Raw genomic sequence first — 25,613 nt, forward strand, 5'->3', positions numbered from 1 at the left:
TTCACCTCGTGAACTGAAACTATTACACTGATTCTACTCATGTTTAACTAATAATGGAGAAATAATTTGGTTATTATTTAGTGATTAATCAACTAAGAAAATACGGACAAAACGCTGTAAACACTGTTTACGGTGACAGAAGTGCTCATTCTTTTTCAGGTTTAGAAGATTAACTCAACTTTTTAAGGCATGCAGTTTTAAGCAATCTTTTTAATGTCCTAGAACTACATCAAAAAGGTGAATCATTTTTGTATCTGAGATCCCGAATCATCCACAACAATGAAACATGGAGATGTCCATCAAAGAGACTGCCCAAAAGCTGACATAAATAAAAATAATTATAATAATAAAGAGAGAAATCAACGCGAGACAGGCTCAACATACGACTAGTTCATCCAGTTCAGCTGGTCGGCCATGACGGAGGTGACAGACAATGCAGGCCTCATTGGGGGGGGGGCCACTGCCTGGCAGGAAGTACCCCGGGGCGGTGGGGGGGATGGGGGGGGGGGGGGGGGGGGTCTTTGCCAGTGGGAGGCGGGAGGGCGGGATGGCCTTGAGTGGCACGGGCTTGATGGCTGTAAATGTGCGGTTTTAAGCACATCCTCTCTCTTTTAAGCAAATCCTACCCCTCTTTGTGCTGTCTAGCTCCCGTAAGGGGGGTTAGCGCAATAAGTCGCAGTTTTCGGTTTCTTTCCGTGTTTCTGAAAAATAAACCGAAAAATAAATAAATCTTGACGCAGTTTGAATCGCCCTCGCACCCCTTCTACGACTCTTCTGTTCTCTCCTCGTTCTCGTTCCCCCCTCTCCCTCCCTTTTTTCTCTTTCTTTAGCCCCGACTGTTAAGCGCAGAACTTAATAATAAGGGTAATAATAAGGTTGATGACGATGATGGTCCAACCTCATCTAAGTTCCTCCTACTCCCTCAGATCCTTTTCCTCCATACACCCGTCTGTCGCCTCAGCCCGTCAAACCACCATGGGGCACAGAGCATTCAGCTGCTCTGCTCCCCGTCTCTGGAGGTCATGACCACCCCAACTCAGAAACATCGATTCATTCCCCCATTTCAAATCACAACTCAAAACACATCTGTTTAAAACTGCTTATTTCACCTGATGCCATTACTATGTCTCTTACTATTATTATGGTATTATTATTTATTTATTCTCTTTATCTTATTGTTGTTTCTTTTTAATGACTTTTGTGTACCTTTGTACGGTGTCCTTGAGTGTCGAGAAAGTCGCCTTCAAATAAAATGTATTATTACTATTATGATGGGAGGAACAATGTTAACAATGTTAATAGTAACAGTGCAGACTGATTGGGGGGAAGAATGCACTTCCTGTAGTTAGTTATTCAGAGTCAACTTCCCTCGTTTTCAGCCATAACCCCTCAGCTACAACGAGTGGACGATGTGAGCCAACACCAGACACACACAAACAAACACAGCATGCATGGACATGCACACACACACAAATGCATGCACATGGCGTACACACACACAGATTATTTCTCCTACGGAGCGGCCACCAGCTGAGGATGAGGACACACACACACACACACACACACACACACACACACACACACACACACACACACACACACACACACACACACACACACACACACACACACACACACACACACACATTCAATAAGGCGTCTTTTGATTTGATTTCCAGTGCTGTTGAAAGGTCCACCAAGTCTGCTTGGCAGTGAAGTTAATGGTGTGATGAAGCTTCAGGATGTGAGGGAGCTGAACCACTCTTGTTCGTTCTCGTTCTCTCTCTCTCTCTCTCTCTCTCTCTCTCTCTCTCTCTCTCTCTCTCTCTCTCTCTCTCTCTCTCTCTCTCTCTCTCTCTCTCTCTCTCTCTCTCTCTCTCTCTCTCTCTCTCTCTCTCTCTCTCTCTCTCTCTCTCTCTCTCTCTCTCGTGGTCTTGCTCAGAATACGCTCAGGGAAAGAAAACTCAACAACGACTAGATTTCAACACACAATAGCCTATGATGCAAGTCCCCCCTCCCGAGGAACAATACTGGTTATAGTGGTAGTCTTTCGGCGAACAGGCACACACGCACGCTCGTTCTTATGCATCTATTTTTTAGAAAATATCTGAATGCAAAATTCTCCGAGCAAAAAATGCTATACTTTTCTCCTCACGCACTCAAGCACACGCACATTCACACTCAGACTCACACACACACAGACCATGAGTGATGTCACCGCTCCCCATTCAAACAACAACAACAACAACAACAACAACAACAACACATAAACAGCGCGACTAACCCTGCGTGTGTGAGTGACTCCGCCGGGCACAGCGTGTCATTAGAAGCAATTCACTCCGCGTCCACAACAATCATCCGCTCTCCCAGAGAGCCTCTTAAGCGCTGCACTTCACACCGGCCGACCAACCGGGCAACCGGACAACGCCATGTGACTCACGAGGGGTGACTCACTGTGGCGGCCATTCATCAAACATTTAAAAACACAGAGGGGAGAACGCGACAAACAACTGATATAGAAGACGCACATACAGAGTCAACGTGTGTATGTGTGTGTGTGTGTGTGTGTGGGTGTGGGTGTGCGCGCGTTTAACTCAAAACGGGGAACTAAAAATCAATACAAACAATAGTCAATAGTTGAGTTCCTTTAATACAATCTGCCTACAAACTAGAATCCAACTGGTGGTCAACTAAATCCACCAAAACTAGCATTGCCATGGCTGTCACACGGGCCATCCCGATATGTGTCGGTGCATTATAAGTACGACACTCCACAGTTCAGCCCAGTTCAGCCCAGTTCAACCAGCCCTCCATATATATTAAAAACAGAAAGCAGAGTGGGCAGGTGGCCCTCCCTGAAGTCCGAACAAACGGCTCCGCCGCCAAACGTACAAAAAGCAATACTCTGCTGTTTATTGCGCTGGGAATCGGAGGACCCCTCGGCATGATTGTTCCCTTTATTTATTCACCGTGAGATCCTTTTCTTTACCTCTTTTCAGCCTGACGAGCGGATGCGCCGGGTCGCCCAGAACTTTGGTCCGCATGAGTTTCGCGGCTCACGGAAAGCTGCTTCGTCACGGACGGGATGGGGGAAGCATCAGTCCCACCCGATGTCAGTCCCACCCAGAACTCAGGACGGAACCGTGCTGAGTGCGATGTCTAACGCTGCATTACTGAAGCGGAACTGAGGGTGTCTCTCCCTGGTGCCCCTCGATGACACACAAGCGCGAGGGAGAGAGACAGATAGGGTATTAGAGGGAGATAAACAAAGAGAGAGAGCGAGATTGAGCGAGAGCGAGAGAGAGAAAGAGAAGGGAGATAAGTTGTGTGTCAGTGTCAAGGGCTCTTTGCAGTAACAATGCTTCCGTTTGTCAAACCCAATTCAAAACAGAGGCAGAGAGAAAAACAAGATGGGGAGGGTGAGAAGATGTGTGTATGTGTGTATGACAGAGATAAATAGACACAGAGAACTACAGAGATACAGAAAGCTACAGAGAGAGAGAGACATAAAGCTACACGCAGATATCAAAAGAGAGAGACAGATTGAGGCAGAGAGAGGCAGAGAGAGGCAGGGACTGAGAGGAAGGGAGAGAGAGAGACTACACCACGTTGACTTCAGGAGCCAGGCTGTCCCACACACAACATTCCACACCCAAACACAAACAAAACAACAACAGGCCCCATTGAAGACATCAGAAAGAACAGAGTGAGAGTGAGAGTGAGAGTGAGTGAGAGACAGAGAGAGAGGGAGTCACAGATGTAGAGAGAAGAGTTAACCAGGGAGAGGCAAAGGATAGAGGTGGGGGGAGACTGCATGTGAGGGGAATTAAATGCATGGAGGGGGTGGGGTGAGGGGGAGGGGGCAGACGATGACATCTTCATGATAAACAGCACCCATTAAAGCACCATTATGAGACGGACGTGGCCTTGCATGACGAGTTGCATCGATATAGCCTATCTGACGTGTGCTAGGGGGACAGAGAGAGAGAGAGACAGAAGGAAAGTGTTTGTGTGTACGAGGGTTGGTGTGTGTGTGTGTGTGTGTGTGTGTGTGTGTGTATGTGTGTGTGTGTGTGTGTGTGTGTGTGTGTGTGTGTGTGTGTGTGTGTGTGTGTGTGTGTGTGTGTGTGTGTGTGTGTGTTCCATTGTTATGACGACCAGTGGTCAAAGTTGTGCTGTTGCTGATTACCATTTCTTCTGATTATTATCATCTTTTATGTTATGTTTTGAGAATAAATAAACCAAATATCCCCTAGAAAGTGACATAGAGACTGTGAAATATATTTTTGGTGCGATTTAGTTTAAGTTGCCTTTAAGATATTCTTAAATGCAGCCCTGGGGAATTTTATGTAAAAATTAACCTTTGTCGAAAAAGCAACTTTGCTTGCAACAACTAATGAATCATGTATATTATCATATTTTAATGGGCTCCAGATTATAACCCACATGGGATAACATGTGGTCCGGGGGCCACCGGGGACACAGCCGTTTCACTGCAGTACTCTGGTTTGAGGATCAATTCAACTTCATGAATACAATTTAAGTTCACTCCAACTGTTTTCACAGACACAGAACACAGAGTGAGAGAGAGAGAGAGAGAGAGAGAGAGAGAGAGAGAGAGAGAGAGAGAGAGAGAGAGAGAGAGAGAGAGAGAGAGAGAGAGAGAGAGAGAGAGAGAGAGAGAGAGAGAGAGAGAGAGAGAGAGAGAGAGAGAGAGAGAGAACTAGAGAGTGACAGAGAGAGAGAGAGAGAGAGTGACAGAGAGAGAAGGAGAGAGAGAGAGAGCCAGACTTGAGACAGGAACAGGGAGAAAGACAGTAATTATCAAACTAGTAAGGCTGTGGCCCAGATACGGATATACTGCAGCCTTTCATTAGCACGAGTTCTCCCTGGAGATCATTAATACCTATGTGGCTACCTCAACCAGCATTGTACCTATGTGGTCTTCATTTAAAAGAACAGTAGGCGACTGGATTTGCTATCCTGAGAGACCAGAGCTAAAACACAGGTGATGCAAGGGAGGAACGCTCATCAACTGATCCTTAATGGCTGAACAAGGACATATATTTAAATTATATTTGATCACTGTTTATGACTGGTGACGTGATTTTGCATTCTCAAGAGTTTTGACACGCCCACCGTGTGTGTACAGTGCGTAATGTCCGTTATTGGTCAACCATTGCACGTTACGTGTTGAGACCGGTTTGTGAAAAAACACACACACACAAACTCAATCACTCAGACAGTCCCACCCACACACACCTATTTGACTCACAGAGGGTGATAAAATATACTCTGAACTGGGCAACCCCACTGTATGCTAGCGGTCTTTGCTTGCAACAGTGGTCAGAGTCTGACAGATAACGTTGTCACTATTCCGAGAAGGGGTAACACTATACTTTTGATTGGCGTTTTACAATCAAAAAATGTAGGCTACATGAACAAGATTAAGCTACAATATGAAAAATATAACTTTTCCCACTTTAAGAATTCATTGCACAACCGTAAAACAGAGAGCACATTGCAACTTAATACTCCCTCTGGGTCAGTGAAGGACATGTCCCATGATGGTTCAAATGCTAACAAAAAGACTGCCAAAGAACACAACTAAAAACTGAAAATACCAGGCTGTTGATATGAATCTTCTGAGAGTTGATCGGATGGTCCAGAACAGAAAACCCAACAAACTACCTACTTACAAACGGTTATTTGAACATAAATATCAGTCCGATAACAGTCCGTACAAATTAGGTTAGATCCCTGGGACAAAGATCAGATCCGATGTTAAATATATTTGGAAATATATCAAAAAAACATCTCGGATAGCTTGTTAATAAAACAAAGACCCATTAAATATAGAAAATAATAAAGTTATTTATCTTCATACTATTGGATTTACGCCAATATTACAGGTCAATACTTTCCAATAACCTATTTTATTTGTCTGTGTTTCTAAAATATTCACCCTGAACTCTTTTGGCAATAATACTAAACTAGAAACAAAGCTTCTGCAAGACAAGCGCAGTCACAGCACATTCAGAAGTGTATCACCCATGTACACACGCTAGGTAATGTGGGCCTCATAGATAATGGGTAGTGCAAACATACAATAAAAAAACCAAAAACATAATAAATAAGGGACTGAATAAATCAGAAACAGTCTTCAATCTAATGCTCAACGCACACACTACGAAAACCAAACTAAGCAGTCATAAAATAAAAGAGAAGTTGTCCTAAGCACTTGGCTGGCACACATCATTTGAATAATTGAGTGAGCATGGCCTTCCACTGCCAGGAGAGAGAAGGAGAGAGAAGGAGAGAGAGACAGAGAGACCAAGACAGAGAACCATTTTAATAATGCAGAGCACAGACATTAAGCTGCTGAGAAGTGAACAGAAGAAAATTGAAGAGCAGGATAAAATGAAAAGAAAGGGAGAAAAAGTGACAAGATGACAGACACACGAAGAATTGGAAAGGAGAAACGTAGTGACCGATTGAATACTAAGCGAGGAGTGTGAGGAGAAGGGGCGAGGAGAGTAGAGGGGCGAGAGGAGAGAGGAAAGAATAGGTGATATGAGACAAGAGAAAAGAAAGTAAAGAAGAGCGATTTGGTTGGCTCTCTCTCTCTCTCTCTCTCTCTCTCTCTCTCTCTCTCTCTCTCTCTTGCTCCTTCTCTCTCTCTCTCTCTCTTCCCCCGACCACAAGAGACCACTGGACCTTGTGGGACTCAATGGAGCGAAGCGTCCACTTCTTCTAATGGTATAATAGTAATCCTAGAGGTGGGCAGGACTGTCACGTCAGTGTTTCAGTGTCCCAGCCGTCACAGAAGGTAGTTTCTTTATATCCTTGGAGGTTTGTGCCTACAATGTGATCTTTCCCTATAAAAGTTATGAACAGTTTTTTCAAATGCTGACCGTGTGTCCTCCCATGGATCATACTCCATTAAACCAAACGCTCTGCCTCCATGTAATGTCTTGCAAGAAACACGTTTTCATCACCAGCCCAAAAAGCTTGTGGGTTCAATCCCCCAATGTCCAGAGCTTGGACATTGGTCTGCGAGTTGCTTTTGAAAAGGGACTGCTCACCGACTGTATGAGTAATAAAGTCTAGTAATATAGAGTAGTATAGTTAGTAATACCGGTCAATAAACGGTTGTTGATCAAATAACGGCGGCTGGCCGCAAACCAACGCCAGGACAACCTCGATAACCTGTCAACTACTAACTTCAGAAGCGGGGACGGTGTGTGATGTTGTACAGACGGCCCACGCCTGAGCATTGCATCTGTGGCGTCCATGCTACCAGGCTAAACCCCTGGACGGAGATGGATGGGATTGTCAGTACAGTACATCTTTCATCATCCAACCATGCACCCACGCAGTTAGCCATGCACGCACACGCCTACACAGCAGTTACACACACATACACGTGCCTATGCACGTACGCACGCACCTACACACGCACATGCCTACACACGCACGCACCTACACACGCACACGCCTACACACGCACGTACACGCCCGTACACAATCAAGTCCCTACACACTTGCCTACGCAAGCAAAGCACGTTTAATTGACTGAAATACATAAAACATTGTAACTAAGAATACCCTTATTCAACTGTAAAAATAAATAAAAGCATGCCGCCAGCACAGTTTTTATAGCAAGCTCTTTGATCTCGGATAACAAACTCTCTGTCTCTACTACAGAAAAATTATTAACAGAGACCATTTATCCCCATCAGAGGTGTCGTTACTATCAAGTGAGCGCATTGGCAATGTTCCGAAAAATCCTGTATCAGTCAGGCTCAAACACACGCACAAACAATGGCACACACACACACACAAAGGCACACTGACACAAACGCACACACAAGAGCTGACACTTGCGCCCCTGTGAGTCAGAGCTGCCCAGCGTGCGCGGGAGCAGCATGGAGGCCTGCGACCAGAGGACCCTTCATCCCCCTTCTCCATCGAGTTAAGACGGAGCTTATTCTTTCATTAGATTATTCTTTCATTAGATTGCGCAGCGAGCAAATGTCAGGGGATGAGAGAAAAATCACTAAAAACACAAAACAAAGAGTGCCACTGAAAGCAAAGCGCACACACAAATGCAAGTAGACACACACACACACACACACACGCACACAGTCACAAACAGCACACACACACGCAGTCACAATCAGCACACAATCAACCCAATCTTGTCTTAAGGATGTGGAGGAGGAGGAGAAAGAGATGAGGCGGGGGTGGTGATGATCGATACAGGATTTCAAACTCTCCTCACTCAGTTTGAGTAGCCCTCGCCATTGTCAGTGATTACGCTTGTGTGTCGTCAAAAGTCTAATTGAGAGAGAGAGAGAGAGAGGTACAATTTGAGAGTCAGAGAGAAGTCAGAAAGAGAAAGTCAGAGAGAGAGAGAGAGAGAGTCAGAGAGAGAACCAGAGAGTCAGAGAGTCAGAGGGAGAGAGAGAGACAGAGACATAGACATAGAGAGATACACTGAGAGACAGAGACAGAGACAGAGAGAACCAGAGAGTACAATTTGAGAGTTAGAGAGAAGTCAGAAAGAGAAAGTCAGAGAGAGAGAGAGAGAGAGAGTCAGAGAGTCAGAGGGAGAGAGAGAGACATACAGAGATACACTGAGAGATACACTGAGAGACAGAGACATAGACACACAGAGAGAGAGAGAGAGAGAGAGAGAGAGAGAGAGAGAGAGAGAGAGAGAGAGAGAGAGAGAGAGAGAGAGAGAGAGAGAGAGAGAGAGAGAGAGAGAGAGAGAGAGAGAGAGAGAGAGAGAGAGAGAGAGAGAGAAAAACAGACACAGAGAGCGACAGAGGTAAAATGAGTGACCGAGAGAGAGATAGACACAGAGAGAGAGAGAGAATCGATGTGTTTACAAACAACACAAATAACAGTAAGAGGATATGAACGCACACATAAAGAAATCCATTACAGATCCGGTTATGGTAGAACCCCAAGAGACCAACTGATGGATAAACTGTTGTAATTCGGTTAAATAGGTCGAAAGAACAGATTGATAAGCAGGGGCTGGTTTGGAGTTTTATTGCCACGAGTACGGCTGAATGAAATGGGTAGATCAAATCATCCTTGTCAAATTTGATGCCATCATCATGTGCCAACAAAAGTGTCGGGAGAGAGCCATCGCGCTAACATCAGCTAGTGCCAAGACTAGCGAGTGTTAACGCTAGCTAGTGCTGCACAGAGGCCTCAGTGTTAGGCTTTGTTCACGCTAGCTAGCATTAGCGCTGGGAGGAAGGGCTTGTGAAACTGATTGTCACAAAGAAAACCCAAACTAATTATAACAAGCCAAGAGCAAGTCCTTGAGCAGCAGTAGTAGTGCCACGTTTCGCATAAAGAAAATTTGTTTCCACAAAGGCTAGCCCGGCCCCCTCGACAGACCTTAATGGGAAACTATAAGAGCCGTCCGTGTGGGGGAAAAGACGGACGGACATGTCAGAAGGACACATTAAAATCCACTTTAAATATATTTAGCAGAATCCTCCCCCCCCCCCCCCCCGACTTTGGATTAATGATCATTGACATAATTAATTATGAATTAATTATTTATTATTATAGGTGTTGGGGTGTTGAACATCATTAAAGCAACAACTCACCCCTTGTTTCACCTCGTTAACGTCTTGTCTGTGTGTGTGTGTGTGTGTGTGTGTGTGTGTGTGTGTGTGTGTGTGTGCATGACATGTGTGAGCTGGCTGTTCTATTTCAAGAGCAACGGAGTGTAAAGTTGACAATCTGTGGTTCGACTTCCTCTGGGGCTGCGGAGACTTGGAAACACTTGCGATTAAAATACGCCACGGTAAAAAAGCTGAACAAATATAAAAACACCTCAGGAGAAAATGGTGGACAGGCTGGGTGTGACCCAATCAGGAGCAAGGACAGCGTCAGGGTTCAAAGGGTGAACGCCCAATGGCCCGCCCCCCGGGGACTTGCAATTGGTCTCTCGACTCGTCACTCCACATGGTGCAAAACTCAGTGACAAGGGCCACCCACACGCACACACATAAGACATGCCCCTAGAGTGAGGGCAACACGCACACACACACACACACACACACACACACACACACACACACACACACACACACACACACACACACACACACACACACACACACACACACACACACACACACACACACACACTCACTCTACGGTCAAGCATGTCTGACAGCAAAATAGCATCAAAGCCGCTTGGTGAAGGTGCACAGAGACACGGATGCGCACTCACACACACTCTACGTTCATCCAAGCGTGTCCGATCCATCATAGTAGCATGACAGCCGTTTTGTGACTGTGTACACACAAACACACACCTCCGAATCTGGCAGCCGCCCGGCGTCTGGACGGAGACACCAGCTCCTTGACGATCTGAAACACCTGCATGCTCCCTGGGGGGCCGGCGGGTGGTGGGGGGGGGAGTGACAATCTGCCTCCCGCCAGTTGAAAGCAAGAAAAAAAATAAAGGCTCCCACTTTTTTGTTCTTTCACACTGCCCAGCGGCTCAATTCCTCGTCGTCGTCCTCCTCCTCTTCCTCCTCGTCCTCCTCAGCCCTCCCCCGCCTCCCCCTCTTCCGCCAACGCACTCATCCTCCGATCCCTGGACCGCCGCGCCTCCGGGCTGCTCCTGTGTAACAGGTGTCATACGGCACGGATCGGGATGGGGGAGGGGGGGTGCCTGAGTCAGTAGAGGTCTCCCCTCTACCTCCCCACGGCGCCTGCAGCGGCCTCGGTGAAGTCCTGGTGGGGGTGCCGCTGGTGGCGGTGGTGGTGGGTGGCGGTGGCTGCGGCCAAACACCACGTTTACCGGCGTGCGCTCGGATGACCTCAGTTGCCACGGCAGCCCATCCCGCTTCCCGCGTCTTTGCCGCTTCCCTGCTGCTCTCGGCCAATCACTCTAGCTCCCCCTCCCCTCTCACCACTCTGCAAGCGGCAGCAGGAGGACTTCAGAAGGCAGACGAGTGCTCACACACTCTCCCTCCCTCTCTCTCCGTCTCTCTGTTCCGACCCCCCCCCCCCCCCCCCCCAACCCTCCTGAGCACCGCACTCCCAGATGTTCAGAGGTCCCCCATGTCCTCTCTCTCTCTCTCTCTCTCTCTCTCTCTCTATATATCTCTCTCACTCTCTCTCTCTCTCTCTCTCTCTCTCGCCTGTTCACGGTTGCCGTGGCGAGACAGCGAGAGAACGGGACTTGGCGGAAAAAAACAAAAAACGCAGACGACAGCCCCCCCCCCCCCCCCCGCGGCCCCCACCACTCTACCTCCGTGATGAACACTTGACCAGCTGGGAACGGGGACGCGACTCCAGGCAAAGATCGCCTCTGTTCGTTGGCTCACGCTCAAGAGAACGCCGTAACACACGTCCACCGACAGCGCAGCTCAGCAGAAGTGAGAGTGAGAGAGTATGTGTGTGAGCGTGTGTGTGTGAGGGTGTGTGTCTTAGAGAGTGTGTGTTTTCGAGCCACTGTTCTCGGCTGGAGAGCACTCACACACTTTCCGCTTGACAGCGAAACACACACGAGGAAATAAGAGAGCGGGGATGAGCGATTCTCTTGATGAACAGCGGGAGGAAACGGACTCTCTCTCGCTCTCTCTCTCCATCTGTGTCTCGTACTGCTTTCTCGTCCTGTTCTCTGCCTCTTTATCTCCCCCTCCTTTCTCTTTCTCTCTCACCCCCTCTAGCTACCTCTCTTTACTCTGGTCCGCGACTGCAGCGGCAGGGATAGAAAGGCATATATATATATATATATTTTTTTTTTATCTGCTTTCGAGAAGCAACAGAAGGCAGTGACTATAGCCAAATGGTTATTTTAAACTTTACAACGGATCCCTTGCGCTCACTCTTCCAAAGACGAACAGTTTGGGCAACTGTTCGACTACAGTGTGCCGCTTAATGATGGAAATCTGATGGATTTGAAGGCTGGACGGCTCTGAAAGTGTCCGGCTCTGAATGTGTCCAAACGACACATCAGCCACTTCCTTTTCATCCAGTTTACAAACGATCGGGAGATGAAGTTAACCGGTCTGCTATAATAATTTCAAATATATAAGGTAAACGGGTTCCTACACAGAGAGTGTGGTTACCACTCAAGATCTTGCAATTGAGGCAAAGTGAGAGAGAAGTGACCCCGGGTTCTATGAGTATGTCCGTGTTCCCCTCACCTAACGTCGTAGGAAAAGAATCATATAATGCCACCATGCCACCTAAGCGGTCCAGGGGCCGTTGGAATGCACCGAGTCAGTTAGAAGAAGAAGCATCCCCCCCACCACCCCTCCCTCTGTCCTCCCCATCACGGGCAGCGTGGCCGCCTGCAGATACAGATCAGTCAGAGCGTAGAGAGGTGGTGCTGGGGAGCCTATGAGACATTGATCGGGTCTCTCGCTCGCTCTCTCTCGCTCTCTCCCGCTCTCTCTCGCTCTCCCTCGGTTATTCCACTTCCTCTTCTGTTGCTCTTTGAGATTCTCTGGTGTGCACGCCTCTCAATGCCGATTGTTCACATGTCTTGCAGGCCCAGTTTCATGCTCCATCTTTTTTGCTTATCCTTTAATCCAATTATTCATTTGAAAATTGTAATTGTGTCATCTTTGATGCACAAGTACACACAGACACGCACAAAAGCTCACAGTCCAGTTTATATAAATTTGCTTGAAGCTTCCTGAGGCACAAAGCCAGTAGGCCCAATTAATGCATCTTTGCTGGACGCACCTAGCTGCACGGTTGCTATGCTTTGGAACCACTGTTGCTAGGCTGGGACCCCATACCGGTTTTGGACCTTTAAAATAAATCAAAACATGCATCAGCACGCGCGCGCGCGCACACACACACACACACACACACACACACACACACACACACACACACACACACACACACACACACACACACACACACACACACACACACACACACACACACACACACACACACACACACACACACACAGGATGCTCATGCATGTGCATTGGGTTCTGTATTAATTTAGAAAGCACTACCTTGTCTGCAGTTTGCAGAACAAACGGTGCTGCCCATGGATCAACATCTACAGTAAGCTACACTACAGAGCCTGTTCAGGGCTGAGTTATGTGCAGGAAGTTTATTAGGGAGAGGCACACACGCACATGCACGCACAAAAACCACCAAAAGTATGCCAAACAGAAGGAATGATCGAGGGAATTACAGCAGATACAGAGAATCAAACAGATAGAGAACGAGAGAGCTATAGAACGAGAACGAGAACGAGAACGAGAGAGAGAGAGAGAGAGAGAGAGAGAGAGAGAGAGAGAGAGAGAGAGAAGCGAGCGAGAAGCGAGGGAGAGAGAGAGAGAGCGAGAGAGAGAGAGGGAGCCCTGCAGAGATTTGGATCGCTCTACTGTCAACATGGCGAAGATAGAGAGAGAGTGGATAGCGCCCGAGACTCTCATCCAGGCTCACAAATCACACCAGCATGCAGTTCAGCCCGGGTCGAGACTCGAGCCCCGCCACGCCCACTTCAGATCAGAGGCCTCAGGGCCCTGCAACACTCAGGTGTTGTATGGAAACGGTCAGGTATCGGCAGCCAAGAGGTAGCCAACGTGTCACATTTTTGATAGCAGTTCTTAAAGGGCTAAACCCAGTGGTGAGTTCTGGGGAAAAATGTTTTCTCAATGTTTCCTTGCACAGCTCAGGCAGCATCACTAATCATAAAAACATGGTCCTATTCAAATCCCTTGTTTTTCCAACCTCAAAATCATCTCCATCAGCTTGAACCATCAAATGAAAAACTAAACAAAACAGGATTTTTATTACGACATTTTTTGATAGTTTCTTATTGGCAGTCTGGGTGGCAGTTGTAATAACTTCTTTATTCAAGGTAAACAACATAAAGTCTCTCTCTCTTTCTCTCAGAATGCTATATTCATTAAGTCTGAACACAATTCTCTCTCCCTCTCGATTCCATTTGGTGGACATAAAAGGACTCAACGTCATGTTTGAGGATGGAGGGCTGGGTGGGGAGGGGAGTAACGGTGTCTGCTTGAGTCAAGCCACTGATTGCTTTTCTGGACTTTGGATTTTCCCACATCTCATAACATGGTTTTCAGAGTGCCAATGAGAACGCCCCTTAGGTACAAATGCACGTTATTCATGCACAACACTAATATCTACCTCCACTAACTCCGACAGCACCCCACTGTGGTGGCCCTGTCTAGGGGCAGGGGTGAGAGTAAAAGAGAGAGGCCTAGTGTATAAAAAAATAAAAAAAGATGGCGTGCATCGAGAGACGTGCTGGAGCTTGAAGAGACGGACCCGAGTGTCTCAGAGAGAGAGAGAGTGAGAGATTTTTTCCTTTCTCCGGAGCGATTACGCCGGTCTGTCTCAATCTCTCTCTCCCTCTCCTATCTTCCCTACCTCCTTCCTTCCTTCCTTTATCCCTCCCTCCCACATCCTGGCACGGGGCCACTCACGCACAGGGCAACATAACCCAATCACAGTGACAGCGCTGTGCTTTGTCACATTTCCCCCTCCCCCACCCCAACCCACCGTTGCATTCTCCAAGTGTTGGCATTCATATTTTTTATTCATAATTTGTGTGTGTTTGTGTTTCCCTGGCCGGTCGGGAGTCAGACCTCAGCATTCCCGAATCCCCTGGCAGGGGGGGTCCACTTTCAAGCACAGTGTTCCAAATACCTTTCCGGGCGGTAACTTTCCCGTATTTACTGAAACTCAAAACACATCCTCGTTGACTCACACGTATCCCCTTTAGAAAGAGCACTGTGTGGATCACTAGAATCAACGCCTTCAAATAATCTTGGAGACTATCCCCCCCAGGGCCAGGACAATGACCAGCAGACATGCACGCAGCCACACACACACACACACACACACACACACAAAGACATTGAAACACCCTGGACCTCTCACCTCCATGGTTAACTGGCTGAGTGAGCATTTCCAACAGACTAGGTTGGGGCAGGAATGTGGTGGGTGTGTGTGTGTGTGTGTGTGTGTGTGTGTGTGTGTGTGTGTGTGTGTGTGTGTGTGTGTGTGTGTGTGTGTCTGTGTCTGTGTCTGTGTCTGTGTCTGTGTCTGTGTCTGTGTCCTTTCGAAACAATAAAAAAAAATTGAAAACGAACATCATGAACCAAACCAAAACTTAAAATGTTCAAGAAGTGAAACCAGACTAACCCGCTTTCAAACTTAACAACAAAAAAAGTTGAACCTAAAATGCAACTAAAAACGAATGAAAAATGCACAGCTATAATCAACGTGCTCCTTACACAGTGACCCCCTCCCCTCACACAACCTTACAGAAGCACATGCCATAGTTAATTCACACATCACACGGTCAACTCAACAAGGGTGCATTTGCTTTTTTTCCCTTTTATTTTCTTCTGCATTGTCTCCTTGTCTCAGTCAGTTACCAGTACCCAAGTGGGTGTATGGGTACGAGTATTTCTCAGCCGGAGGAAAATGTTGTAATCGATGGCTGATCCAAAAGACGTTAGTTACCGAGGGAGAGTGATGAATTTCGCAGAGTCCTGCAGAGTGAGTGCATGCTCAGTAACATCTCCTTGCTCTAAAGTACATTCGGGTCATTGTTGAGGCATTACACAGGACCCTATTTGAACACTGCATGCTCATGCATTATCTGCCTCAGTAGGTAATCCACAGCGCCCCTCAGATAAAGCCATTCATCGCTTTTGCCACTTATTTCCGTTATGGTCCCAGGAAACACAATGGTTAAGGTTGTCATAGATGTTGTTGTGCTTTGAACATATTTTAATGCAAAGGCATCTATTCATGTCTAGAATACCATTTAATTTGAACATATTTATTTTTATGGGAAACGGTGAACATAAAATACAAAAGACAATTAAATGTCTGCCTTCAGGCGCATCATGCTGAGCCATCAGAGTAGTAGTAGATTAGCACTTGAGCCTAGCTTTGGTTTTGATTATCAGCCAGTACTCTGGGTCAATAGACTATGGGCTTGACTCTGTCTGGGGAAGCTCTGCGCTGGGAAGGCACTGGTCTGGTGAAGGTCAATGTTGGGATCCATTTCCCTGTGTTTACTGGGAGATGTAATCATATCCATTTAGCTGGCCACTTCCTTCCTGGAACCTTGTTCTCCTACTCTACCCCTGACACACACACACATGGATACACATGCATGCATGCATACACGCACACACTGACACACCGACACACACAGGATGGTGGTTTTCGTCATGTCATCACTAACATTAGGGCACTGAGGCATCAAGTAGGCCCACCGCACATGAATATGTAAGGAGAGACCACGTGAATAACTGCACTGTTTCAGTCCAGTATTGAACATGCTAGGTGAAAATTACCAACAATTTAAGAGTGATAACTTTACAGCCTTAGGTTGGTAGGAGGGAGTAAAAGAGAGACATAGAAGGGATTAAAAGATGTTGGAACGGACAGTATTTTAGTTGGTTCACTCCCGAGTTTGAATAAACTTTGACACCTAGGACCGGCGTTGAATCTGTTTTTTTTTCCACCAATTTGTCAGTGAAGAGGAGATTCTGTGTTCAAATTGTATCCCTGAAACTCATGTTTACATAGGAGGAAGCGAGTCCCCTGCTCTCCCTCCCTCTCTCACTTCCTACCATAAGCTAGGTAGGACCTAAACAATGTAAGCTGTGTATAATGTTCCTCAGTCAAAACAAGCAACACAACTAAATGAATCCTGTGTTACAGGACTACAAGTTCCAAGTTTACCTCCAAAGTGCACTCAGGGTCACGGGACTAAAACCCAGGGGAAGTTCATTCGGCTGATAAACTTGTCCGACTTGTGTAACAAAAACCCTGCTCACGCCCTCAGGAGCTTTTCCGAATACCAATCTTTCTAGTAATTACACCTGACTCATTGAGCGGTATGAGACCGTGAATGGAATAGGCTCTTTGAAGTAGGCAGTGGCTTCGTACAGCATTAGTCTTCTTCAATAGTCTGGCCTGTGGACACTGATCAGCCTTGTTTGCACCTTGCGTCATCTGTGCCAGTAAGGGTCTGCTAAACTTGGCTGAGCTACCCAGTTAGCCACCTAGCTCATTGTCAAATCCCAGCAGGGGATGCCAACCAAGGGCTATGCAAAGAAGCTAATGAGCAGAGCCCAGCTACTGCTGCCACAGTACGCTAGCAAATGTTAGCAGACAAAGAGTGTGTGAGTGTGAGTGTGTGTGTGACTGTGTAAAACGGGGAGCAGGTAAAAAACACTTAAAGCCCACTTCCTACACACACAATGTGCTCGACAGCAGGTAGGCTTAGTGAGACTAAAACACTCTACATCCTCATTCAAACCCTGATCCCAAATGGCTGCGTAACTTCAGCACGACAAACAATACAAGGTGGTCTTTTGCCTGTATCCCACTACTATCCTTATACTCCAAGGGCAAAACCAAAAAATGCAATCAAAGTTTATTCTCTCCAATACAAAACTTTTCTATTGCATACTAATAGCTAACAGTTTTGTAACCCTCAACCCTTTCTCTCCCCTCTATCATCCGTGTCTCCGACTCCTGGGGAAAGGATGTCCGAGCACAGTGAGTCATCCGCCCTCATTAGGAGACACATACGGAAATCTGCCCCCTCCACTACTGTCACCACCACCCACAGCCACCACCCTGAAACCCAAAGCCTCTCTCTGCCCCCCCCACCCACCCACCCACCCCCAGCCGGGCCGGTAGGGATGGGCGCGGGGGTAATTACGGTAATTAGGTTTTCGACATCAACCGCTCATCAGTTGTCCCTCGACGCAGGGAGCGGGTCCCATCAAAAAGGTGGAAATGAATTATGGAACAGATAAAAAGTCCTACTCCCTGAGGAAAGCTAGCTGTTTACCGGGCGACTTTCAGCGGGTCACATTAGACTACAATAGCTAGCGGAGATCCCTAGCATCACATTCTGTTTGTTATTTGACACATTTCGTTGGTTATCTTTTGAATATTTCTGGATTACCACTTAGGACTACAATAGGATGAAGTCAGGTGTAGGTATACAGGAAATAAAATGATACAGGCAGACTCAGAAAAAACTACAATTAGACAAATTCTGTTTATTTAACCTCATTAAACATCAACCTAATACTGGTAAATAAAATACTTGAGTGAGTCCTTTGTCATTCACACACCTGCAGCTCATCAGGTGGTCAACATCAAACCAGGGCCCCCATGAACAAAATAAATGCACCCACACCCACACATACACACACACACACACACACACACACTATGAAAGAGCGATACTATGTTTGCATCACCACGACAGTTAGAAGCAGTGTGTGTGTCTGTGTGAGAAATTACCTGGATCCATCCATCACCAAATCCTCCATTATCATCAGTCACAATCAATCACTTCGGACCCTGACCGCACATCAACACACACGCACACACAAAAAAAAGTGTGCACGTCGAGGGGAGGTGTTAAGGAAACGTCCAATAATCTAGTTAAACTCCCTAGGCGGCATTGTGGCTAATCCAATCGCATCGCTCCGCCGTTAACACCTGACACACACAAGCAATGGTGTTGGGGGTGTTAGGTTGTGGTGCTGTTGCCCCAGTTACCTAGCCTTCTAAGCCACCTCCTGCTACCAGTGCGCAGACACACAATCACACACACACACACACACACACACACACACACACACACACACACACACACACACACACACACACACACACACACACAGGAAGCACTGACTTCTGATAGTATGTGCTTATACAGGGAAGGGGGGGGGGCAAAGCAAGGAGAAAGGTCTGAGATGGAGTACGGCCATGTAATCTTGGGCTGGGGGGTGGTGGGGGGAGGGGGGTGTAAGCTCACGTGTCACCCAGCAAACAAGAAGCTGAGCTGTGCTGGGGGGGGGGGGGGGGGGGGGGGGGGAGAGAGAGGAGAAATAAAGGCTTATTTGGCAGGGTATAAGAGGCAGAGTGAGCCCACGTGACGTACACAAGCCCTACTGGGACCATGGAAGCACAAGGTGGATTCTTTATGCGTGTGAACGACATTTAGCAGAATATACTGCTGAGCCAATCAATTTCATCATATTGTGCACTCAAACACACACACACACACGCACACACACACACACACACACACACACACACACACACACCATAACAGCCCGTCTGATGAATATAATGGCACACACATACACACGTGCAACTCATACATGTGCTCGCATGGTCGCACGTGGCCAAACACACACACAAACACACAAACACACTTCGCTCTTGCATGGAACACACGTACACAACCCCACACAGACACACATTCCATTACATCCACCCCCTTCCCATGATGCCTTGCGGCGTGATTGATGACTGATTGCCATGGTGAGGGGCTGCAGCATTCTCTCGCCACATGTCCCTGCCTCCACAGAGAGACAGGGATGCAGGGTGAGAGACGCAGGGTGGGCTTGAGGTGGAGTGGGGGTGGGAGGCAGGCTGATGAAGGAGGAGAGCACTTCTCTAGCTCACTAGATAAATAACCAAGCCTACAGTCCTCTCTGCCCCTCTTACCTCCTCCACAAGCATTAGGGTGTGTGTGTGTGTGTGTAATAAAAAAAAAAAAGAAAAAAAGAAAGAAAAAAAAAAAAGGTACTTACTCATGGTCGGAGGCCGGTGGGGGGGGGCAGGGCGTGGCCCGTAAGGGGCGGGCTTCCAGGCAGCTAGGCTTGATCTCCACTGGGCCTCTCCTACAGGCAATCATGACCTGGCCAATCAGAGCATGGAAACAACAGGTGACTCAAAGTCTTCACTCAAGGTTCATCCCTTTCAATGTGTAACTTACATTTCTTTGTTTTTCTAAGTATACATTTGAATACGACGAAGGGTACAGAGTGTACACACTCTTGGGTACAGAGTGTGTCTAAAGATTTTTAACTAGACGTAATGCCCAATTCGGATTTCTCTTTTGTTTAACAACACATAGCTCAGACTCAATGTTTGTCTCCCCTGATCACACAGCCGTTAAATGGCCTGAGATCAGATCTAGAAACCTGTATCCAAACGACCCGCGTTAATCGGTTTTCCAAATATCATGTTTCATGTTGCGCATGCTGTTCCTCACACTTACAAAACTCACATCTGAATGGCACATTCTGGCCTGCAATGTGCAAAATGGCGTGCCATGGTAATGTAGGTGGTGCCATTTCAACATATTTAGGTGTAATGGTGAATCAGATCATGATTTTATTTAAATATATAGGAGAGAGAAAAATCAAACTACACAGTGTCAGTAAGAGACGTATATAGAAACGTAAACCTTTTAAATTCACAACTCCCTATGCATGGCTGTCCCTATCCAACATGAATGGTGTTCTGCCTCCACAACAGAATCACTTCCTATTGCCACACATACACACACACTTAATTGAAGATGTGACCATGGCCATTATCGTCTTTATGGGTCTTTAAATAGAAGGGTACAACGAGCGGGTGGCCAGCCATCAAGGAGTGTGTGCGTACCTCTAAGTGCATGTGTATGAATGAATGAGTTTCACATGCTAACGCATCCATCCATCTCTAGGAGGGAGCCGAGCCCATGGGCCTAAATAACAGTGATCTGGTGATGGTGTGGTGTAATGATGGGGGGGAAATGAATAAGCCTGTGGGCGAGTGCAAGGCTGTATGTGCATGTGTGTGTGTGTGTGTGTGCGCATGTATGCATGCATACATGCATGCATGCATGCGCGCGTGCGCGCGTGCGTGCGCGTGCGTGTGTGTGTTTGTGTTTATGTGTCCCAGAGGGAGCAGATGCTTCAATAGCCTCCAGGTGCATCATCATAGGTGCGGCTAGTAAACAACAACAAAATAGTTTGTAGACCATATGGCTAAAAATAGAATATTGTTATTTGTTTGATAGATACTGAAATAGGAGTATTGCATACCTTTTAAGTCTTAATTTGTAAACCTTTTGAAGTGGTAAAGGGGCTGTCATAGATTTATGGAATGTTAAGCCCTTTGTCATCTTAACTGTGATTATGGGGCTGGACAAATACAATTGAATTAAGGGAATGTTTACTTGTATTGCCAACACAATATCGGTGTGTCATGTCCAGCATTTTCTACTGTTGGTCATTGCTAGAAAGTAATGATTGGGCTGGGGTTCAACATTATGCACAAATTTCCTGAAGTCACCCTTCATCTGTTTTGTATTTGACAATGTTATTCATTTGTTATTTAAACTAAATATGCAACAGCCAGCCTAGCTTAAAAGAAAACCACTGCAGAATCTTACTGGGGCAAGATTCTGCAGCGCCCATAATCTTGCCCATTCAAAGATAATACTGCTATCCTCTTTTAATGGGCAATACTGAATAAAGGGATTCCGTAATATATTGATTTTGGTACAATCATATATACAATCCTCCTCATCCTCCTCATCCTCACATGAGGTGAGGATGCACCCATAAACATATAAAGCCATAAACCCATAAACATAGAAACGGCAAATAATCAAGGGTTGTTCGAAACAGTGAAGGACAAATCAAAACACTGAGAGACTGTTAAGTCTCTCAGTGTAAACATAAACATATATACAATATCTATCGTATATATGATATATAATATCATCAATATGAATCATTAATTGAAGGATCAGTGTTTGTGATTATAGGTCATTTGCAGTATTATATTTAGGAAATGTAGTGTCTTTTTGCATAACAGACACAAACTGTTTGATGTGCGTCAAAATCCTGCTTGAAAGTAGTTTGGAAGACTTAAAGAACACATCTTTGGAAAGGGATGAACCGGCGGGATGCTAAAAACTCCTAAAAAAGACCTGCGTACGCACACACACACCATTTACTTATGTTTGGGCCAGCTAGCTTGCATTGACATGGATCGAGATATCGAAATATAGTGCGGGAAGAAGAAAGAGAGAGAGGGATAGTGCGTGAGAGAGAAAAATTGACTGTGCCAGGGGGTCACAAGTGGCCAGAACACACACTTGCACCAGCATCTGTTGGCCAGCTACTGAAGTACTGGAATTTAGAAACCGTGTGTGTGTGTGTGTGCGTGGTCGAGACACTTGGTTGGTGAGTCGAATACATCTGGTGTGAGTGTGTGCAGCAGTAGTATGTGGAATTTAAGCTTTGCCTCTTGAAATCAGTTTCAAGTAAACCTTGTTCAGCTGACATATAGGACTGCACATTTATTGTCAAACGAATGTTTGACTTTGGCGGTTTATGGGCGCGTGACGTAGTATACCAGCCAGGTATACAAACAAACCACTCTCGCTAACCTTTTCATAGAGACACTATTTGGAGACCACTAACCTGGTCAACTGAACAATGTGGCCTTTCATTGTGGCTGTAACACACACACACACACACACACACACACACACACACACACACACACACACACACACACACACACACACACACACACACTTTTACAAGCCATTTCATGTGTGGACTATATCCTAGCATCACAGAGCAAAACCAGGTAAAATAATGACATGGGATGGAGGAGATGAAGAGAAGGAAGGAGAGCAAAACGAGGAAAGACGAGCTCACGGATGGTAGTTGACCCGAAGGTATCCGTTTCCATGCTGCCAGCAGTGGACCAGAGAGCTTGGACAACATTCACCATTCCTCCTTACTGTGTTGGGTTATTAAGCTAATGCAAGGTTTAGTAGAATGACTGAGTAAGCGTAAATAGTGTGTAGCAGTGCAGTTTCACCAGGGGGATGTCTCCCTGGGTAAGGATCTATGTGTGAGTTATATGGTGGAGAATATAGCCCTGCGAAGAATGAACGGCTGTTGATGAAAGATGATGTACATTATAATGTGCCGCATTAGGGCACGTTATTGTACAGCAGCCCGGCAGTAGTATACCAAGTAGAGGAGTTGGGACAATGCAGGGCTGAGAAAAGCAACTCTGCAACCACCGATGACAACAACGCAGCAGCAGCAATAACACCATAGCTCCAAATAAATAAAACACACTTAAACTAAATATTGTAGTCAAACATGACCAGAAATAAACACCAACCACCCTCCGATAAGAAGCACGGGTGTTCATATTGTGTGGGGTACCTTTTAAACCTTAGCAAATTGGGAAAACTTTATTTCCCTTTAATCCGACATAAAGCATATTGCAGTGTCACTCAAAACATAACATATCAAGTAGCATAACGCCAGAAGAGGTATACCAGCATTTGACGACGCAATCGTTCCGCACCTTGTGTGTTTTCTAAGCGTAGAGCAGCGGAGGCGATAAGCCGCATTATCCCAAAGCGGGATAGGAGGGATTGGAGCACTACTTGCTACAAGGTAACTCTATCCTCTCTGCCATGCACTGCAGCTATCCGACCGCAGACGAAAACCCAAATATACATGTACCCAACACAAGCACGCACACGCTAAACCACTTATGACATCGACAGTTAAGTAGATAGCAATATATTTTATGAACAAATGTATAGCTGGTCTAAGCAAATCAACTGAATGAGAACTGTTGGAGGTTATGAGCGTGTCGGATGAGTGAAGTGGCGCCGCAGCCAATCAGAGCCACGGATCTTGAGGCGCCAGCCAATGGCGGGCGCATTCGCAGAGTCTGTCAACAGTGTTTCTGCTACGGGAGGCCGCCTTTGGGGGTTGGCTAGGTAGGCCTCGGTGAATACAAATAAGCATAAAGTTTACAATTATAAAACCCCTTTCTCGTTTGTGAACAAACCACTAAAACAATACCTGTAAGTGCCCGGTAAAGAAACTGTGCACCGGCGTACCTCTTCTACCCGGCACCGGCCACTTTTTGAAAAACACAGTTAGCGCCAGTCAGCCCGCAGCACGTCCCGCTGACAGACAGTAGATATGATACCATGAACAAGTTCGATCTTCCTATCGTTTCCTCGGGACGGCGGACAGAAACCCACCTTTGGTCCGGACTCGAGCGTGTACGCGTTGATTTACATCGCTGCGGGTATTTCCCCGGCCGAAACGGGCACGATAATATCCATGATCCTGTACCAGGAAGTCCAGCGTTCTTCCTAAAAGAACACTTCTCAAACTCAATGGAAAAGCCCTGCAGGGCTCTGTGACACCGATCCCCGTCCAGGTAGCGATGCGCCGCCCGATGGGCTAATCTCACGTTGGCTCAGCGTCGGGACGAGGTTGCGACATTCCTTCCAGCCATGATCGGCCAGTTCTGGCCACGGGCATCATAACTAACGAACCCTTCATTTAAATAATGTATATCATTGTGATCGGTAATGAATTCTGAAGAAACCCTAAACAAAGCATTTCGATCCAATACAATTTCATTTTAAATGCTTAAATTGAAACATTAGTTGTATGTTTCCGGGCCTTGATGAAGACGCTTAATAATATTATTATTCAATATATCTTTCGGTTGGACCCGCCAATATAAACCTTCAATGCAATATTGGCATTATTTAAGGATTAGTCTATGCATATTTGACAATTTCTCCATTGGTAGGGTAACACAAAAGCCTGATATTGATACGCATATCAGGCCAGGCTTTCCATGACAGTATAGGCTACTGCAAATATATCGCTACACGCTGGTTTGTCATGTTAAAGACTAGTTTTCAGCAGTTCTGATAATGTGTGTGTGACCTCAATATATACACCTGCATGTCAAACACGCTGGGTGACTCGGGCTGCCGAATAAACGCTATATATTTTTTTTTATTCTATGTATTGATTACCTAAAGAGCTACAGTAACAGCCATTTATGAATATTGACTTTAGGCTGGCGAAGCCCTATACCTGCCACTTTTAAAGGCTACGTCTTCATGTGCCTGCAGCGCCCCTTTGTGGCGGACTGGGTTATTGCTATTCCTGTGTTCACCTTGTTTATAGTGCTCTAGGTTCATTTGTTGATCATATCAGCCATTAGGCAGCGGAGGCTAGGTCTAAGTAGTCAGCATGGTAAATAACCAATTTCCATAGCGTAGTAAAATAAACCATGTTTCAAAGTCACAATAACTCAAAGCGGATCAAGGAGGTTCACATATAAATAGCAATGGATATAATCGTGCAGTGTTACTCCTTATGTGGACAATTTGTTATGGTGCAACGTGTCTGCGTGTATCGCCCTTTCGCAGGTATTCATTTCAAGGTCTGTTAAACCGGGGATTGCAGCGGCAGTGTCTGTAACAAATTCCAAATCAACGGCACCAATGACGCGCGACAGGTCTACCATTCGGGCACTAAACATGGAGGGTTAAAAAACGCGTGTTCGTCAATTGGTCATGCCCACGCTGCCGCTGCTGCCTTTGTTCCTGGGCCGCTTACACGCGAATGCGCAGTGATACACAGGCGCACAAACACAAAAAAACGTTTACAAAGGACGTCTTGGCATCTGTCATTCATCGATAACGCCGCAAGATGGCAGCACTATATCACCTTAAATAGGCTACCAGGTCAAATGAACAAGACACATAATCTTAAAATCAAATTTTTGGCTGGACGTTATGCCAATTTTTTGAAAGTCTTTCTTGAACCGTCGACATGCCGACCTATTATTTCAAGTTCAAAGAATAATGTTTCAAACAAAGGAGAGATGAGTTACCAATTTTCTTCAAAGGATTGCATAAGAAATGT

General features: G+C 46.2%; 1 protein-coding gene across 7 annotated transcripts in view; it reads right to left on the minus strand.

The window, feature by feature from the left end:
* usp6nl (USP6 N-terminal like) overlaps nucleotides 1–24,190 on the minus strand; it is a 51,053-nt gene extending 26,863 nt beyond the window's left edge. Inside the window, exons 1-2 of one of the 7 annotated variants that reach the window (XM_030341695.1) lie at nucleotides 23,921–24,190; nucleotides 19,644–19,750 (exon numbers count right to left, since the gene is read on the minus strand). In XM_030341695.1, the coding sequence (XP_030197555.1) occupies nucleotides 19,644–19,647 (4 nt within the window). In that variant the 5' untranslated portion in view covers nucleotides 19,648–19,750; nucleotides 23,921–24,190. Of the gene's footprint in view, nucleotides 1–2,284; nucleotides 2,360–2,989; nucleotides 3,473–10,352; nucleotides 11,045–18,339; nucleotides 18,434–19,643; nucleotides 19,751–23,226; nucleotides 23,455–23,735; nucleotides 23,845–23,920 lie in introns of those variants that run through there. The other 6 variants (XM_030341696.1, XM_030341697.1, XM_030341694.1 and 3 more) reach the window with 6 other exon arrangements.
* Between the last annotated feature and the right edge of the window lie 1,423 nt (nucleotides 24,191–25,613).

The sequence above is a fragment of the Gadus morhua genome, chromosome 19 (genome assembly GCF_902167405.1).
Source record: "Gadus morhua chromosome 19, gadMor3.0, whole genome shotgun sequence".
Taxonomy (NCBI): Eukaryota; Metazoa; Chordata; class Actinopteri; order Gadiformes; family Gadidae; genus Gadus; species Gadus morhua.